Raw genomic sequence first — 19,762 nt, 5'->3', positions numbered from 1 at the left:
CTGAACCGTGCGTGTATGAAACGATTGATGAATGTAGAGGAAGCAAGAGAAGTATGTCAGTATAGAAGCAAATGGAATTCCATAGTCTCTGCTTACCCCGGTGGGAAATAGGCGTGAGTTTATGTGTGTATGTTTAGTGACGATTTACGTTCTTAAACATTTGTAAATAATAAAAAAAAAAACATGTTCATTTGGGCTTGCAAAAATGAATCATAAACTGACGAGCTGAATGTTTCTCATTGGCCGGCTAAGTGAACGAAGAAAAACTAAAAGAAGGCCCACGACGCTTTTTTGTGCGAAAACGTCTCGAGCTAACAATTACACCACGCAGTAATAATCAGAACCTTCCATCATAGAATAAGGAATAATACTACGTATAGGACGGCAACTCCCCGCCCCCTCGAACATAGGTTAGACTTGAATCGTATGGTGTCAGACATCACACACACAGATGCGTGTGTACGACATTGTCAATGTAGTGTCTGTGTAAAACAAGGTTGTTTGTATGAAGTGTCCGGGGTGTGCTTTCATGTGGGTACAATAGATTTTTTAAACTTTTGATGGGTTTTCTCTTGGCCCCGGACTTGCCCGAAGGCGAGGCCTAGGATGGAGTGAGCTCGCCCAGAAGGTGTCTTGTCACTCCGGCCTTGAAAGCACCCGGGTTATATGCATTCGGAAATACAGAAGACAGCAGATAATTCCACTCCCTAACTATGCGCATAATGAAGGAGAATACGAAGCGCTTTGTGCGAATTGTTGGGATATCCACCAAATAGGGATGGAACCTGGCCGTACGCCTGGAAGTCCGAAGATAATGGAGGGTATAGAAGATGAAGTGAGTAGATGATATTCAGCTTGCTTCTGACAGAGAAAAGTTCTCAAAGCTGGCGAACATCGTCCCGTAATGGTCAGGTACTGGAAGAAGAAAAAAACAAGATATTGCTCATGACCATGACTCTACACCGGTAATCGTAAATTTACGTACAATGCGAATTCGTACTCTCAAACGCGACCGGCCGGGACATCCTTTATTTGCAGAGTAAAATTTAATCGAATAGCCAAAAATGAATGGGAAGCGAAAATAACATCTAAAGAAAATTCCTAAATTAAGGAAGGATTTTTTAAGTAATTATTTACGCAACATTATTTGCTCCTCAAATAGAATGTTAAACATCAAAGAACCCTTTTTGTTAAGAATTTTACACGTGTCAGGGTTTTATGATTTCAAGAAAAGTTCGCAATTCTCAGCTGACCGTAAAAATGAATATATAAGTCAGACAAAAGTTAAAAATACCGAACTTCCTGTTAGTCCTACGTGATAGGTGAGCCGTATCGCCGTCTATAATGGCAGAGTCAACTGTGTTATAGGGAATTGCACTTAAGACAAATTGGTGCAAAATAACTAATTTGTGCAAGTCTTTTACTAAGTAAAATGTGCAAAATGTACTTCGGAATTTAAGGCACGTTAAGCCATTGGTCCCGGTTACTATTTACTAATATAAGTGAGTAATCGTTTAATGAGCCATGTCAGGGGCCTTTAGTGGCTCACTCATAACCCTGACGCTAGGGTTGACGAGGCTGGTATTCCACCTCACAACCCACACGATAGGAAAAAGACTATGTAAGGTGACCAAAACAATAGGCTAGTCAATCTGTTACTTTTTACTTAACGACGAAACACGAAGTTACAATGATTTTTTTATAAAAAAACACTCCGTGTCGCAATGACTAACTTCATAAAATGTTGAAGACTATGTAAGGTGACCAAAACAATAGGCTAGTCAAATCTGTTACTTTTTACTAAAGGACGATACACGAAGTTACACTGATTTTATATAAAAAAAAAACGCTCGTTGTCGTCATAGAAAAACATGATAAAATTTCGGACTTATTATTGCGGTTTTGTTGATTAAAATTCAGTGCTTTTTCATATAAATTCCATAACAATTTCGTGTTTTGATGTCTAGAAAAAGTAACTGATTTGACTAGTTCGAAACTAGCCCATTACTAAAGGCACAAGTTTCCGTTTGAATTGTAATGAACCATTGATGTATAATATGTTACTATAGTAACCATTGAATTATGATGCGAAACCTTATATAAGCGAGCTTATCTCACACTTGGCCGATGTTCTATTTCTTATCTAAGATAGGATTCATTATGACGCTCTCATAGCATGGGGTTGATGGTCTAATTTCCTTTGACATCGACTATCCTTTTGAAAAGGCAATCTGTTCTATGTAATAAGCTTGAAGGTAATATCATATTTTCTATCAATATACGTAAAAGTAGCAATGTATTTTTTTTTGCCACGCTTTTGTGAGCAGGAACTTCACGAGTTAATTCCACACACTCCATTCCATCTACGGACAAGTAGACGTCGGCAGGCATTTCATCCTTATGTTGTGGATATACCACCAATTCGCACTAACCGTTTTGCCTGTTTTGGGAGTCTTTAAGGCTAGAGTGAATAGGCATTTGCTAGGTAAGCGTAAAGGCCGGTCATAGGATGGGTGACCACAAAAAAAAAGTTTTCATCTCGAACTCCTCCGTGCTTCGGAAGGCACGTTAAGCCGTTGGTCCCGGCTGCATTAGCAGTCGTTAATAACCACCAATCCGCACGCGTGGTGGTTTAAGGTCCGATCTCCCTATACATCCATAGGGAAGGCCCGTGCCCCAGCAGTGGGGACGTTAATGGGCTGGTGATGGTGATGATGAGGTAAGCGTGATCCATCCTCGACCACAACGTCACTTACCATCAGGTGAGATTGTGGTCAAACGCGAACCTCCTTTAATTAAAAAAAAGTAGTATTTACTGGTGGTGGTGTTGTTGTTTGCGCAGCCAACACGACTACGACAGGGTCTGCTAATCAACGGCTGCTTCAACCAATCATTGTGCTCGATCATTTCATGAAATGGTCATATTTCATGAAATAGAATATCATTCGTTTGCCACATCATGGTGTAGTTTGGCCATATGATCAATGAACATCAAACGTTTAACGATATGAGCAACTAAATGCATTACTTCATGATATGGCCAAACGTTGGCAATCATATCGTAAAACTAGTAATACCGGTAGTGGCGCTGGTGTAGATTATATTTAAAACTTGATTGATATTATAATCGATGAATCGATGTAATTATACAATTTTCCATATCGATTAGGTAATATGATTAAATAATTGTAAACCTAAGAAATTAATCGATTATTCGCATTTTTATTACACCACATAACATGAACACCGTCTGCATTAACGATATGGCCAAACGTTGATTGAAATATCATTAAACGTTGACGTTTCAACGACACCTATGGTTAATTTAATTTGGCTATTTCATGCTATATGATCATTTCATGAAATGGTTGAACACGTCATGAAATGATAAATTCTAAGATCTGGCCACGACAGATATATCCTAAAATATATACTAAAGATATTTAATCCTCGTAAACGCCTTAACCGTTACGTCATCATCATCAGCCGTACGACGCCTACTGCTGGGCACAGGCCTCCCCCAAGGATTTTCACGACGATCGGTCCTGCGCTGCCCGCATCCAGCGGCTTCTCGCGACCTTCACCAGATCGTCGGTCCAACCGTTACGTATGACAATATAAATGATCATGACTATGACCCTAGTATTTTTGCTATCTACGGCGTCATATATTCTGGTACAAATGTACCCCAAGCCACTTGGCTATTTCCTTGGCAATTTTCAGCAATAATAAAACATGCTTGGGCCAAGAATCGAATCGCAACGCGCCTGGGGGCAGCTGTAAACAACTTCTCTAATGGCTACTTAAACTTTACGAAATCGCCCGACTTCTGCTTAAAGTCAAAGAAAAATATCTTACACGTGGTTTTATAATGTAACCTTTGTTTTAGACGAGGTTTAATATTGTTATATTTACAACTGGGTAAATATTTATGAACACTGGCGTAATATAGGTACATAATTTAAAGACGCCACTATAATTTTATGCCAATGTATATGTGTTTCGTAGATTGTACCTAAATAAACTTTTTTATTATTATTATTTTTATATATATTTAAATCTCTCCGAAGAGGTATGGGTGGCACGGGCCGTAGCCAAGTGCTGTTATTGGTTCAGTGATAAGAATTTCCTAACAATGCGACACGTATTCAGAATAACTGCTTTTTGTAGCAGTGCGTGTGTGGATGGGTGTATGTTGAGGGTGTGGAGACCGGTGTGGAGTGTTTTTGGTATAACGCCTGTAGTGGATAATATTATAGGTACTGTTTTAACAGCTCTTACTTGCCACTGGGTTTGAATTTCTATCGCAAGATCGGTGTATTTGGCTATCTTTTCAGTGTGAGTAGTAAGTAGGTTATGGGTGTTGCATACAGCTATGTCTATCAGAAATACGCTTTGGCTGGCCTTGTCAAATAATGTTATATCCGGTCTATTAAAATGAACTGTTTTATCTGTGATTATTGTTCTGTCCCAGTTTATTATTATTATTAATTTAGGTATACATATTTTCAGTTCGTACTGTGCCGCGGGGTTTTAAGATATAATAGTTTCTCTAGGCTGAACATAAAACAGTATTTATCTTCACACTCGGTCTTTCAATATGTATAAATGACTCCCTTTACTCCACGCTTCGGGCTTGTGGGCCGTGAATTATTTCTCAGACAATACCATCGAGATAGGAAAGATAAAGATAAAATAGGACTAGAACGAAATTGAACTGCAAACGTATAAGTATTTGGATGTAAGACAACAGCATTTGTACTGCGAAGAGATAGTTGAACTATATATTTTAGCTGTGACCGGAATAAGTGGAGCGGTTTGGCCGATGGGTGCAAAGCACACGATAAAACCTGGTTCCAGATTCTAGCCGACAAGCGCGAGAGGCGACACAGAAATGAAAGGGCCGATTTACCACTTGTGCCGTCTAATAACCCCCAACTACAATGCCAGTCGTGCGGCCGCTACTGTCGCTCTCGCATTGGACTTTACAGCCATTTTAAAAGCTGCCACAGAAACGCTGTTCATCTGATAAAGATGTAAAGGCCTGAGATGATATTTTAGCTGTCAAAGTAATTGGGTCTTGTACGGTCACGAGTACTAATATGTATACACTTTGATACCATGTCACATTAACTTTTTTGACAAATTAAACAGTAAGTGTCATTCAATGTCAAATATGATAGTGCGACAGGGTTGTAAAGTGGGTACATGATATTACTCATGACTGTACTAGGTTCAAGATGAATTATGAAAATCTGGTTACTAAATGAAGGCAGATCTAAAGGTGACAAAAAACCATTTTCTATTTATGATTTTTAATCAAGAAAACGTTATATGTCACAGTGTGCTTTTTCATATAAAATCCATAGTAATTTCGTATTTTGACGTAAAAAGTTTTGACTAGTAGAAAACTATATTGTTGTAGAAGGGTTTCTCGATTAAGTAAGAGATTACAAAGATAACAAAGTAAAGACATATTATGTGCATTGAAATTTTAAGCTTTGATTATAGTTTAAACTAATAATAATCAAACTTCTTTATATGAATATGAATAAGAAGAAGATAATTATAAAGTAAAAATCTTTATATCTTCTTTAACGGGGTATAATACTCATAATCATAATCATAATCATTGAGGAGCTCGGTGACGTAGCGGTAAACGCGCTCGGTCTGCAATTGTTGGAGTTAAGCAACTTTCGCAAAGGCCGGTCATAGGATGGGTGACCACAAAAAAAAAGTTTTCATCTCGAGCTCCTCCGTGATTCGGAAGGCACGTTAAGCCGTTGGTCCCGGTTCGCACTGGGCCCGCGTGATGGTCTAAGGCCCGTTCTCCCTATCCATCCATAGGGAAGGCCCGTGCCCCAGCAGTGGGGACGTTAAAGGGCTGATAATGATGATATTACTGTGTACTTACGAATAAAGGGAACTATTTTAGTATCAGTTATCATTCATCTCTACAATCAGCAAGCAGTAAAGGGTGTACGTGGCTAGCGGCCCATACATCTTTTTGGTCCTTCGAGCCGGATCTGGTAATGTTGCCAATGCTATCGCAGACCGAGCGCGTTTACCGCTGCGCCACCGAGCTCCAGTAATATAATTGATGAATCCAATAATGATACAGTGATGTGACACGCGGAATGCTTGCTAAACGTGGCAAAAGCGCTGAAAGTGCAATGAGCGGCTGTAGATCGTACATCAGTCTAACCTTAGCCTTTATTCCTTATTTCAGATTCCGTATGAAATATTCGTACATCATTGTTTCAGCCGGGTCCTTTATCCAACAGAGCTCGCATCTCCTTACCGATGCATAGACGTGATGAGCTTTGTTAGTTGCGAATTTGCAAAGTTGCTACAATGGACGGCTTGTATGCAGATCATCGAAAATGCAGCTGGTAAATGCTTAAAGCAAACGTCTGAGGAAAATGCTTCTGCTTTGAGGAGTGTTTGTGAATAAATTATCTAATGATGGCCAGTTTGATGTGGGAAGGAAGTTTGGACTGTCGTGAATAAAACGTTTGTGAATTAAACTTGGCCGGCCATGAGTGAGTGTAATAGGTACTATACACTTCTGCTTCGTAGATGCAAGCGTGCTATATACAGGATTTTAGTGACATCGTAATGAAGACTTTGAGAGGTGATTCAGACCATGATTCTGAATTGATATCAAGTGGAATTTTCCATTGCAAAATTTATGATTTTATACTATATTATTATGTTTGGATTAGAAAATTATAAAGCGTATGGAGTGTCTGAAGCACAGCTTATTATGAGATTAAAATGTCTGGTATTGAATGTGGTCCTCTAGTTATTAAATAACTTGTAATGTATACCCTCATTGATTTAAAAGATGTGTTGCTGTACTAGCTGTTGTAGTTTCTTGTCATTTCTTCTCCTCAGCCATAACACCTTGCGAAATGACGTAAATTCAAAAATGTTACACTGACCTTTAACATTTTTATCCATGATAATTTTATTACGTTGAATAAATGATTCTGATTTCAGAGATTTTTCTATAATCTGTGGTCCGGGGTGTGCTTTAGTTTAAATGGTTGTTAGCTGTAAAGAGTAACGAAGCGCGCGCGCACTGCCTGTCTCACTCGCACTTACGCGTTAGTCGGCTCTCGGCAAGAACGAGTTTTTTGTACGAAGTGTCCGTGCTGCGTCTGTTGACTACTCTATAAGTGGGGTGACGATTTAATAACAAATAATTCGTTTAGAAAATGATGTTACCAGTAATAACATAAATAGCCTATATACGTCCCACTGCTGGGCACAGGCCTCCCCTCAATAAACCGAAAGTGGGTATGGGGCATACTCCACCACGCTGCTCCACTGCGGGTTGGTGGAGATATTTTTGCGGCTAATAGCCGGGACCAGTAATAGTTTTCTTAAATTGGTGTTGCAACATAAAATATAAAGTTATGGAAAAATAATACTTGCCACGATAATTGAAGTCCACAGGAACGTAAAAGATAGTAAAGTAAATAGGTCATCACTAATTTAAGAGCCACGCTCTTGTCTGTGTAGCATTCTCCATGCTACTTTGTAGGGAAAAATAGGGCAGTGGTTGCCCTCTTGCCTTCCACCCCGCAGTATTCTGTCTGACACAAGTGAGATGCCTATTTCAAAGCCGTACTAGTAATCCTGTACGCCGCCTCTGAATAGCACTGATAGTTACTGCAGCCCTCTGTCAGGTTCCAGGTTACAGCCCCTGTGACTCGTCTCTTTCATCGTGCATTGCTATACCGATGGCTCCGATCTCCGACTCTTCCACCATTGAGGTTTTCACCCCTAGGTATCCATAGGCAAGGGTTCTACGTTCGTTTAACTCAGGCACCATCTCACTCCGGCCTACTGAAGAAAGAGGCGCTCAGCCCCGCGGTAAGGACGCGCCGCACAGGAATTGCCCCAGCGGAGGGCAGAGAAGGTGACCCTGTCCCCCCTCGGGTCGCGTCAATGGTCTTGTATGAAACCAAAAGCAAAGGCAAAAAATAAAACAAAGCAAAGTACAAAGTAAAAAAATAGATAGTTCAGATAACCCAAAAGCTTTTCGAGTGTTATAATTACACCACCTCTCTTATCTGTATAGGTTATTGTGACTAATGTCGTATTAAAAACGTCCACAGCAGAACCAGCACGCCCGCTACGGAAACGCCACGTCCATTCCCAGGAGCAAATCATCGACAATACAACTACTAGACACCTAAAAATACAAAGACGTATTCTGTCAATGCATCAGACAAATAAGTCCGATGTAAATTGCTGACAGACAATCCTTGGCCAGTCGTAGCTGCTTGTTTTTTTTTAAATTTATTTATATTTAACATGTTAAATCATCACAAACATTGATATTCGTTAAATCGTTCCGTTTGTTTGTTTCCTTATTATTATTAAATCTAAAATATAATCTGACGACCTCCTTGGTCCAGTGGTTAAGCGTTGGGCTCACGATCCGGAGGTCCTGGGTTCGACTTTGTGGTTAGGACATTACAGGCTTATCACCTGATTGTCCGAGAGTAAGATGATCCGTGCTTCGGAAGGCACGTTAAGCCGTTGGTCTCGGTTACTATTTACTGATGTAAGTAAGTAGTTACATTAGCCATGTCAGGGGCCGTTGGCGGCTGAATAGTAAACCTGATGCCAGGGTTGATGAGGTTGGTACACCACCTCAGAACCCACACGATAGAAGAAGATTAAGTCTAAAACAAGACTCAAACAAAAAGTTTGTTTTAATAATAATATCTTAAGCATCTGTGACTTAGTTAATTTTAAGCTTTCATGAACTTTCGGCGAGTTTAAAATCTTGAATTCGCCAATCAGATCGCTTTCTTCACCCTTTCCTTACCTCGACTAGTTTTAGGCTAAAAATAAAATAGGCGTCTATTTGGCCGTACAGTCGATACGCCACATCCATTGTCTGGGTAAATTATTTTAGAATTCCAAAAGCATACAAAATTTATTACAGAGGGCGATGAAACAACAATAGACTTAATAGCTGTTAAATTGTGTGAAATGATACTGATCATATACAGGCTTTCGTTTTGTGACAATGTGTTTAATATAGAATGAATGAGTGTATGAATACTTAATGGGACATGAAAAAAATTGAACTTAAAATACACAATAATGTATATTTTTAATAAACAACATAACATCTCTCTCTCTCTTTATTTAAGAGCTGCGCTCTTGTTGGTGGAATAATCGCCATTACTCCATAGATAGGGCGTATAGAACGGTGGTTGCCCCAATCGCCTTCCGTTCTGCAGTACACCGACCAATTTCTCAATCGGTGATGTTTCCAGCTAGAGCCCTACCAGAATCCATTTCCTCGGCCTCCAACCAGTACTGATACCGCTGCTGCCCGGCATCAGGGGTGCGCTTTTGAAGTAGCGGTGCATACTCGCTACGTCACAAGATCGTCATAGAACCTAAGTAGTATTTTATAGGTTAGCCCATCCCAGTGAGCTACCCTCTACGTAATTAAAACACATAATAACGGGTTCTTACCGCGTTTAAATAGGGTTATTAAACGCGGTAAGAACCCGTTATTATGTGTTTTAATTATGATAATAACCGCGTAAACTTAAAACAATGTACCCTCTACGTTCTGCTAATCCTGTCGCAGTTTGGTCGGGGACTGCTTACAATAACATAACATAAACAGCCTATATACCCACTGCTGGGCACAGGCCTCCCATCAATCAACCGGAGGGAGTATGGAGCATACTCCACTAAGCCGCTCCACTGTGGGTTGGTGGAGGTGTTTTTACGGCTAATAGCCGGGACCAGCGACTTAACATGCCGTCCTTACGCTTACTGGTTTAAACAATTATTTACAGACGGCGATACGGCTCACCACTTATTACGTTGGTCTAACAGCAAGCTCGGTGAGGTGTGGGTACTTAGTTCATCTTGCGACGGATGTACCTCTGACTACCCCGATTGGAATATAGTCGTGAGCTTATGTTATTTGTTGTGTTAAACAATTGTTTATCTCGTGGCTTAATATCTCTCCACATTTGTATAATGTGGTTTATTTCGTCGATTTACTGAATCGGCATTTGTTTGTTTATCACAATATGAAACCCGGAAAGGATCCACAACACAACTCTATCAGATTTCCCAGAATTGTTCAGTGTAACGTAACCAAATCGATTTCTTGATAAGTATCTGTAGCTCTTGTCGAGTTTACACGCCAGGGAATCCAAGAAAATTTAATGCAAAATAAATAGAAAACAAATATAGAAAACAAAATGAGTCGTCCATCCCTCTAGCGTTTGCACAGGGTTCGCTTAAGTAATTTGACAAGTCCGGTGTTTTACAGAAGCGACTGCCTATCTGACCTTCCAACCCACGATTGGAAAACCAGCCCAATAGGCCAAATGATACACCTCCGAAAATGCATTTCTCGATAATGTGGGTTTCCTCACGACGTTTTTCGTCACCGCTGAACACGTGATAATCATTTATGATCCAAATATGAATTTGAAAACAAATTCGATAATCATTGGTTAAGGGTTGTGCTGGATTCAAACCTGCGACCTGCTGCGACAGCTATCAGCTTGTGGTGAAAGAGGTTCTAAACGTTAGTGTCGAAAAAGGCACCTAGTTACATTGTCTTGTTTCTTTGCCTACCACTAAAGGGTTTATAGATGTGAATTGCCGCTATCTCGAACAGATAACGGGCATGGTGTAAGATATTTTTGTTATGATTTATTATCTAGACACGCGGTCGCGTGTCAAGCCAAGTTCAAGAAACAGAACTGGCGAGCCGCACCGTGTGTAATATTACACGAACCATTTGGAGACACTTTTGACCTCCTCATAAATCAAAAACTATTTCACATAAACGTATCAAATTTGGCTCATTTATTGAGACTTGCGAGTTACATATGTGTTCTAAATTTCATAAGCTTACCTCAAACGGTTATTTAGATATTAATGTCCAAAAATCCTCATTTTTATCATTGACTGACTGACTGACCTATAGATCAAAACTCTAACCCAGTTCCAGATGACCGTTAAAATTTGGTATGCAGATAGGTAATTAGATGAATACAAAGGAAAAAATATAAAACTGGCAATTTGTAAATATTTAGATTCTATTATGAACGATTAACTAAAATACCTAATGAAGAATGTTACTATGCCAGCAGGCCAGCAGTTTCGCCCCCGTTTCCCTCGGAATTATGTGTTATTCCAGACTTCATTGAGATCCGTTCAGTATTTTTTTCGTGAAAGATAACAAACACACACTCACAAACTTCCGTATTTATAAACCTACCAACAATCCGAATTTTCGGAATTATAAAATAAGAACCGACAAAATACTTGTAGGTTTAGAACTTGAGAAGGCTATAATTCATATATGAAAACTAGCTAAGACAGACCTTAGGCTACAATATATTATCTCATGTTATAAGAAGATATTTTATGTTATACTGTGACTTATAAATAAATTCAGGACTGACCATTGAACTTGGCACCCATTTAGATCTCACTTCTTTTGTCGTTGAAGTCAACAATCAAGGCATTTATCATTGTATTGAACTTGGCTGTCATTTCACATTTATGTTTTTGATTGGATAATAATATGAATAAACAGTTTTTACTTGAGAATTGCACTTTCATTTTAATAACTTCCCACATGTACATAGCTTAGGTATACAATCTCACAAAGACACTTTTTTTACTTTCAAGCAATCTTACAAGCAAACGTTCGAAATTATTCTTCCAACACATGGTACCATCAGTTAATTTACCAATACTTCATCAACACTCATCGATGTAAAACTACACAGTATACTTACCTGTAATTAAGAGTTCTTAATTAGAAAATCGATAATGATAATGACATTTTAATCCGTACCGTTCTCTTCGCTTAAACATTGATTAAGTATGATTAATCGGCTTTTGATAACCTGTCTAACCTTTTTCGTCCTATAGCCAAATTATTAAGGACAACCCCTAAAGACTTAGTAATGACTAGAAAGGAATGTAGAAATCAATAGATGTATAATTACTTTGAGGTTCACGACCTTTGTGGTGTTATGGCTTACCTTGACCACTAAACCGAAGGCACAGCCTGGACACTCCGTAAAAAAATCTCGTTCTTTTCGTGTGCGAGCGAGACAAGCAATGCAAGTGCTTTCTTACTCAAGAAGAAAAAGTTATAAAAATAATTGAGAGATTTCTACCCGCATCGTATAGTATTATGTTTGCTGTTTGTTTTATTAAGTTTTATTATTTGAACTTTGACTTAACATTGTTGAATGAAAAATATTTTTGTTATACTTCTATTTTTATATTATTAGTTTTATATATTTTTTATTAGGGTTTCGAAACAAAAGTAGTAAATTTCGATATGGCTCTGCCCACCCCATTAGGGACTGTGGGCGTGAGTTTATGTACTAGAACGTAACATACGTATTTTAGACAAGTGAGTAATTGCTGTTAAGTTCAACAAAACATGAGCTTCAGTAGTATTGCCGAGGGAAATTCGGTAATATTTTATTACAAACTCGCTTCATCTGTATTCCATAGTTGACCACGATTTACGAGTACGCATTATTATCTTTGTATTTACGATTATTGTGATGTGAATCTGTTGGGACTTGGGACCTTAGTAAACGTAGATTTTTGTCACGAGAAATGGCCATAAGTCTACTATAATGACTTTTGTAATTCAGTAAACATTGGCTAATATATTTGGGTTGAAATGGATTTTAAGTAGAAAACGTAATCAGCATAATAATATGCGTTTCTTTTTTCTAAATATCCCTCGTATTTGCGAATACGAACGAATGCTAATTTCCATGATCATAAATTATAACATTACTTGTGTATCAGAATTTGAATTCAGAATTCAGTACCTTACGATTGTTCCCTCTAAAGAAAGCAACAAGAACTAAATAAGTGCATTTCTTCGAGGCAATGACATCATAAATCGTCTGAAAAAGACGTATAAGACCAATGATGATGTGTATCAGAATTTGAATTCAGAATTCAGTGCCTTACTAATTGTTCCCTTCTAAAGAAAGCTACAAGAACTAAATAAGAAATTTAAATTCAGAATTCAGTGGGCTTCTAAATTCTGAATTTAAATTTCTTATTTAGCTCTTGTTGCGTTCTTAAGAGGGAACAATAGTAAGGTACTGAATTCTGATACACAATAAATTTAGTAATTAACATGGAAATTAGCATTCGTTACTAAATGTGATAATTTCCGAGAGACATTAAATAGAAGCACTGTACGTGCCACTTCAATCGATCGGAGAGCGTATGGAGCATACTCTACCATACTTTTAACGGGCTGGTGGAATTATATGGGCGTAGAAATCTTATATCAGGATTCTATTTTAAAAAAATGCCCGTTAGTTTATATATGTGTTAAGAAATTTTGAGCCACCCTTATAACGTAAAGGTACGACTAGCTATCATCATCGTTGTCAATCTATAAAGGTGTTTCTTGCAGCTTATTTTCCCCGGCTATACAGAAGCTCCAGTAGTATTAGGCGGATGAGACGTTCGTTACGTAAAATAATCGATTCAAAGTGTAACTATGTTGCCTACTGAATAAAGATATTTTTGAATTTGAATTAATTCTAGAGTGGCCAGCACGACAACATTGTCATTGTCATATTACGTACTTTTTATTTTTAGTTTTAAACCAACACAAAGTAACAAAGTTAATTTTGTCCATAGCACCCGACGGCTTCCCTAGAGTCTGCCTAATTCGGTCCAACATTGCAGTATTTTTACATTTTTGAACTAATTACGGCGAGTGAGCTCCACATTATTTATTCCGAGATCCATTTTGAGCACTCTATTTTATGCTGCATTATGTTTTAGACTTGAATCTGAGGAGCTCGGTGGCGCAGCGGTAAACGCGCTCGGTCTGCGATTGTTGAAGTTAAGGAACTTTCGCAAAAGCCGGTCATAGGATGGGTGACCACAAAAAAAAAGTTTTCATCTCGAGCTCCTCCGTGCTTCGGAAGCAACGTTAAGCCGTTGGTCCCGGCTGCATAAGCAGTCGTTAATAACCACAAATCCGCACTGGGCCCGCGTGGTGGTTTAAGGCCCGATCTCCCTATCCATCCATAGGGAAGGCCCGTGCCCCAGGAGTGGGGACGTTAATGGGCTGATGATGATGATGTTTTAGTTTTGAATAATATATAAAGGCCGTATTCTTTTTTGTACGCCATGCGAGCAAGTTTATAGCAGTTACTTCAATCAAACGAATTCGGTGTACAGATATAATTTTAAGCCTTGGAAACCAACATCATTCAAAACACTGAAAAACATTAAAATACATAATTTAATTAAATTACATAATTATATGAATTACACAAACGGGCAGGTTAAAAAGTAATCAGAAGTGAACTTCCAAACGTTTTGTAGTTATATAAAAGCTTTAAAAGTTATCTAGTCAACTTCGGTCTTCTCTCCCTAGCATTATACGCTTATACACAGGGTCCGCTTACCTAACCGGAAGATTTCATAGGTCCGGTTTTTTATAGAAGCGGCTGCCTAACTAACCTTCCGACCCGCGAAAGGAAAACCAGCTTAATCCAGGTTAGGTCATATACCTCCGAAAATGCAATTCTCACGTGATAATCATTTATGATCGAAAAATGAATTCTAAAACAAACTCGACAATCATTGGTTTAGGGCTGTGCTGGATTCGAACCTGCGACCTCAAAGTGAGAGGCACGCGTTCTACCAACTAGGCTACCACGGCTGCCATTACTAGATGACATAATTATATTGTATTTGTGGGTATTTAGCACTGAATACAAATTATTACGTGCGCGAGTTTATGTATGTAGTATGTATTGTTTGTCTAAACAATGTCATGGTTTTCTTATTTTTCATTATACCCAGCTGAACAGCTGTCTCAGTTTAGATACCTGTAATAAGATTGCCCTCCAGTTACTCCAGTATTTCTACTCACTCAAGATACCTATTGTTAAATAAAGTTCTTTGTTCAGATAAAGATTTTTTAATGAGAAACTACACTAAAATATAAAACTCTTAGTTATTTTGTTGCCGTCATTAAACGTCGGAAGGGTAGAACGTAGATTAATAAGGCAAAAGAGGAAATTTCCGCTTGTAATAAAACTATAAGTACAGCAGCGTTATTAAAAGGACCTGATATTAATTAACAAACTAAAATAGTTTTTTGTTCAGGTTTCTCGATGAAAAAATACTAAGAGCTCTAATCTCATTCTTCTTATCGTGTCGATGGCTAACTAAATAGTATCGGCCCAAAACTTGGCAACAAGTATGGCGCTATCTGCAGCGCTCATCAGATCTCATTAAGACACCATAGTTGGACAACGGACTCCGTGGTTCAGTGGTTGAGTGTTAGGATCACGATCCAGAGGTCCCAGGTTCGAAACTCGGGGGCGACGTATTACAAAAAAATGCTTTGTGAGCCTTAGTTTGGTTAGGCTTTGCAGGCTGATCCCCTGATTGCTCAATACAAGTGCGTAGTCATTACATGAGCCCTATCACGGGCCTTTGGCGGCTCAATAATAACCCTGCAACCAGGGTTGCTACTACTTGTACGGTCACGAGCATTAATATGTATACACTTTGGTACCATGTCACATTAACTTTTTTGACAAATTGAACTGTAAGTTTCACTAAATGTCAAATATGTTAGTGCGTCAGAGTCCTAAAGTGGGTACATTATATTGCTCATGACTGTACTTAGGTACCTAAGTAAATGTAATTTACGTTAGGTAATTCTTGAAATTATTCTTAATATTATTATAACGATGTTTTTGCCTCATCCAATTGGGTCCACATAATATCAGCGTCGTAGTTCACGCCGCGACTTGTGCTGAGTGAGGCCCTTTTATCTCAGGACGTCCACCACCAGCGTATGATCATTTCGACGAACATCCGTTTAGCTTTTTTTATATGTAATTGTTTTGTGATAATTTTAAATGATTTTATTGTCTTTTTTTACATTTGATGGGTTTGCTCCAGACTTGCCCGCAGGCATTGACGAGGCCTAATATGGAGTGAGCTCGCCCAATAGGTGCCCGTTCACTCTGGCCTTGAAAGCACCCGGGTTATATGCATTCGGAAATACAAAGACGGCAAATAATTCCACTCCCTAGCATTGCGTATAATCACAGATCATATAATACTAACGTATAATGAAGGACTTTCATTGTGTATGGCGTCCTTTTATAATAAAGTATTACTTTTCTATTATATTCTATTTAATTTAATACAAATAACACTTCCCTCTAAGTCCCATAGAATTTGTGCCGGGTTATCAAGTTAGACCTACCAATAAACTTACCTTTGCACAAAATAAATGGCCAAATCATCTCACGTATAGTCATGCATGAGCAATATAATGTACCCACTTTAGGACTCTGTCGCAGTAACATATTTGACATTTAGTGAGACTTACAGTTCAATTTGTCAAAAAAGTTAATGTGACATGATACCAAAGTGTATACATATTAATGCTCGTGACCGTACGCCTAAAAATCCGAGTGTAACCGTAATTTCCTTTTTTAAAACGTTGGCGACCGTTAATATTATAATCCCGACCGTGCATTCCTCACCGCGAAACGAAAATCCTATATTGCAATTACCCGCACTTAATGGGGCATTTACAGAGGTCGAAACATACTTCCAGTAAACTGTATGTAAATCAGAATTGATGTTTTTCGGTTTTAACTGATTTGTGGTGGTTATTTCGCCGTTTTTTTTGGCTCAAACGAGCGGTTACGCTTAATAGGAACTTAGGCTCGCTTTTGGAACAACCAGGGGTTTGGTTTTAGTATAACACATGGTAGGATAACGCTCAGGGCGAGGCCAGATGACGCTCAGGGGGTGGCCAAGTTGCATACGATTATGACAATTGGCTACGTAACAGTTAATTAAAACACATAATAACGGGATCTTACCGCGTTTAAAATATGGGATATGAGACTCCCGATATTTCGACACTGTTGCTAGTGCCATGATCACGGGATGACTGATGAGATTGGAGTGGAGTAGGTAGATCCATAATTTTCTACGGGCAGACATATCTGTCTACCCTCTTTCTTTGCCGCTTGTTTATGTATTGGATATCGGAATGTTCGGAACCATCTGAACTCGCACCAAACTCACTACGACAAACCGCACTCACTGATTGTCATAATCGTTTGCGACTTGGCTAAGCCCTTTGACAGAGATGTTTGGATAGAGATGGAAAATACAACCTAATTTAAATAAAAGATACGAAATTCACAAAATAAAATCGATTGTATTTTTATCTTCTTTCACCCTAAGGTTGCCTGGCAGAAATTGCTGGTTAGCAATTAGGCTGCCCATTATGCTTATTTTTATTCGTATGTTTATAATCTTTTGTATGTATGTCGTTGTGCAATAAAGTATTATTGATTGATTGAAATTACTTACCCGATTTGATTTTATCCAGAACAGCCATTTGAGAGTAATCTGCAACATGTAAATAAAACATTTTAAACTAAAACTTAGGAGCTGTCTACAGGAATCAGGGCCAATACCTATTTATTATTTTACCGCTATAATATCATGATTTAATATACTTAAGCACACATTTAATCATCTTATGATCGCTATAAAACTCAAACTCTACAATAATGTACGCCATTAAAACTTCACAATTCTTTCTCGAAGAAAAGAGCTCAATTTAGTACAATAATTATGTTCGACAGATCGAAAATTTTATTAGCTACGTTCACGAACGTAAGAAAGACTATTTTATTGCCCATTAGAGAATAATTCCTTTCGATTCAGCTGAATTAGGTAAGTACTTAGATTTAGAACTCGGTGAATTAGATTGTGAACTGGGGGGTTAAAAAGGCCACATTGAAGCAATTCACCTAAAAAGAAACATTGCTATTTGACATTTGTTTCCGTTGCGCACTTACTTTTATATGCGTAAATGTCAAATAGCAATATTGCTTTTTTAGATGAATTGCTTCGATGTGGCTTTTTAACTCCCCTGGTTTTAACATAGATACAGATTGGATTATTTTTAGGGCTCCGTAGCCATATGTAAAAAAACGGAACCCTTATGGATTCGTCATGTCTGTCTGTCCGTCCGTATCTCACAGCCACTTTGATGTTTTGCGTTGACGCGTTTATCATTTCAGGCCTTTATTGAATATTATCCGATTGAAATGAATAATTATACTTAATTAAAAAAAAAAATTAAGCGGTATCAAATGCGAATGTTGTTGGTAGGGCTGGTAGAGAAATACCTAGAAGGACGTAAATTTATTAAATTGGGTATGACATATTTTCTCCGGAGTGTTATATATTTTTTTACGTTTAACATAAATTATATAAAACTTAGTCATTAAATAACACACCCAGACTGTTCCCGGTGCAAAGGTAGCCACAATACTCGCCGCATTAACATACATTCATACATTCCAACTAGTCAAATCAGTTACTTTTTACTAAACGTCAAAACACGAAACTACGTACTACTTATAGAATTTGTATGAAAAAACTAGCAACGTGCCAAAATCTCGCACTTATTATTACATTTTCTTCGTTAAAATTCATAAATAAGTTAAGTAGAAAAAGGCAACCTCTGTGTCACCTGTATCTATTTAGTAATTAGAATTTCATAATTTATCTTTGACCTAGGAAACTACCCAATTATGATTTCCCGGTAATGAAATCAATCATAAGTATCAACATTTTATATCCTGTTCACTGCGGCAGTAATAAAACTCACCTTTTTAATGCAAGCTAAAAAGTAGCAATCATGCTACACCGACAAGAGCGTGACTCTTAAACTAGTGATGTGAATGCAAGCTAATGTAAACAACAGTCGTTCGACATTAAATACGTTTTATTTGTCAATTTCGGGGGCAAGGAAAATCTTTACGCATTACCATGCGGCATAGCGGCCAAAGCGATCCCATGGCGTTTTCGCCTACGTAAATCTTCCACGCAGCGCTCAGTGGAAATATAAAACAAGCTGTAATGGCCACTAAAACTTTTCTAATGACCACAATGCCCCGAAACTGTCTCCTGAGAGGGAACTTTACGTAAAATATTTATGATTTTCGCTGTCCCAGACATGTTTGTGCCGAGATATTTATATCGCTCATACCTTCACGAGGACAAAGGATTTTCACGTGATTCAATGACGACTGTTTTATGATATTGTTTTGCTTCGTTGAATAATATGTTGTACATTATTATCCTATTTACGATGTGAAAATAAATATTTAAGACGAAAATAAGAATAAAGAAACAAAGTAATTACGTTTTTATTCAATGACATATTTTATTATTTATTTATTCGATATTCGGTATAATTATTTGATAGTTAACTATATGTGTGTGTCTTACTCTATAATTGTTGTGTTAATATGTTATATTTGTTAATGTAAGAATAATTAACTGTGTGAGTGTGTGTATCTTATGTTTGTATTTATTGTTCCTGTAAATGTAATGGGAGCTAAATAATTGAATACTCTACTTATTGTAACCTTAATTATCTTATATTAATTTGCATCTGATCTATATGATTGGTTATTTGCAAATAAATGAATTGAATTGAGTATAATACAGAGATAATACAAACGAACGTACGTACTATTCATATCGTCATATTCATATTTTAATTAAAACACATAAAGACTCCCGATATTTCGACACTGTTGCAAGTGCCATGATCACGGGATGACTGATAAGATTGAAGTGGAGTAGGTAAACCCACAACATGAACATAAACAAACGGCAA

The 19,762-nt window shown here is 37.9% G+C and overlaps 1 protein-coding gene across 1 annotated transcript in view; it reads right to left on the bottom strand.

Moving 5' to 3' along the window:
- LOC126382405 (uncharacterized) overlaps positions 1–17,470 on the bottom strand; it is a 71,278-nt gene extending 53,808 nt beyond the window's left edge. The window contains exon 1 of the mRNA XM_050032262.1: positions 17,434–17,470. Within this exon, the coding sequence (XP_049888219.1) occupies positions 17,434–17,461 (28 nt within the window). The 5' untranslated portion in view covers positions 17,462–17,470. The remainder of the gene's footprint in view (positions 1–17,433) is intronic.
- Between the last annotated feature and the right edge of the window lie 2,292 nt (positions 17,471–19,762).

This window comes from Pectinophora gossypiella, chromosome 4, assembly GCF_024362695.1.
Source record: "Pectinophora gossypiella chromosome 4, ilPecGoss1.1, whole genome shotgun sequence".
Classification (NCBI taxonomy): domain Eukaryota; kingdom Metazoa; phylum Arthropoda; class Insecta; order Lepidoptera; family Gelechiidae; genus Pectinophora; species Pectinophora gossypiella.
The sequence above is the reverse complement of the archived record's forward strand: the minus strand, read 5'-3'. Positions and strand labels throughout refer to the sequence as shown.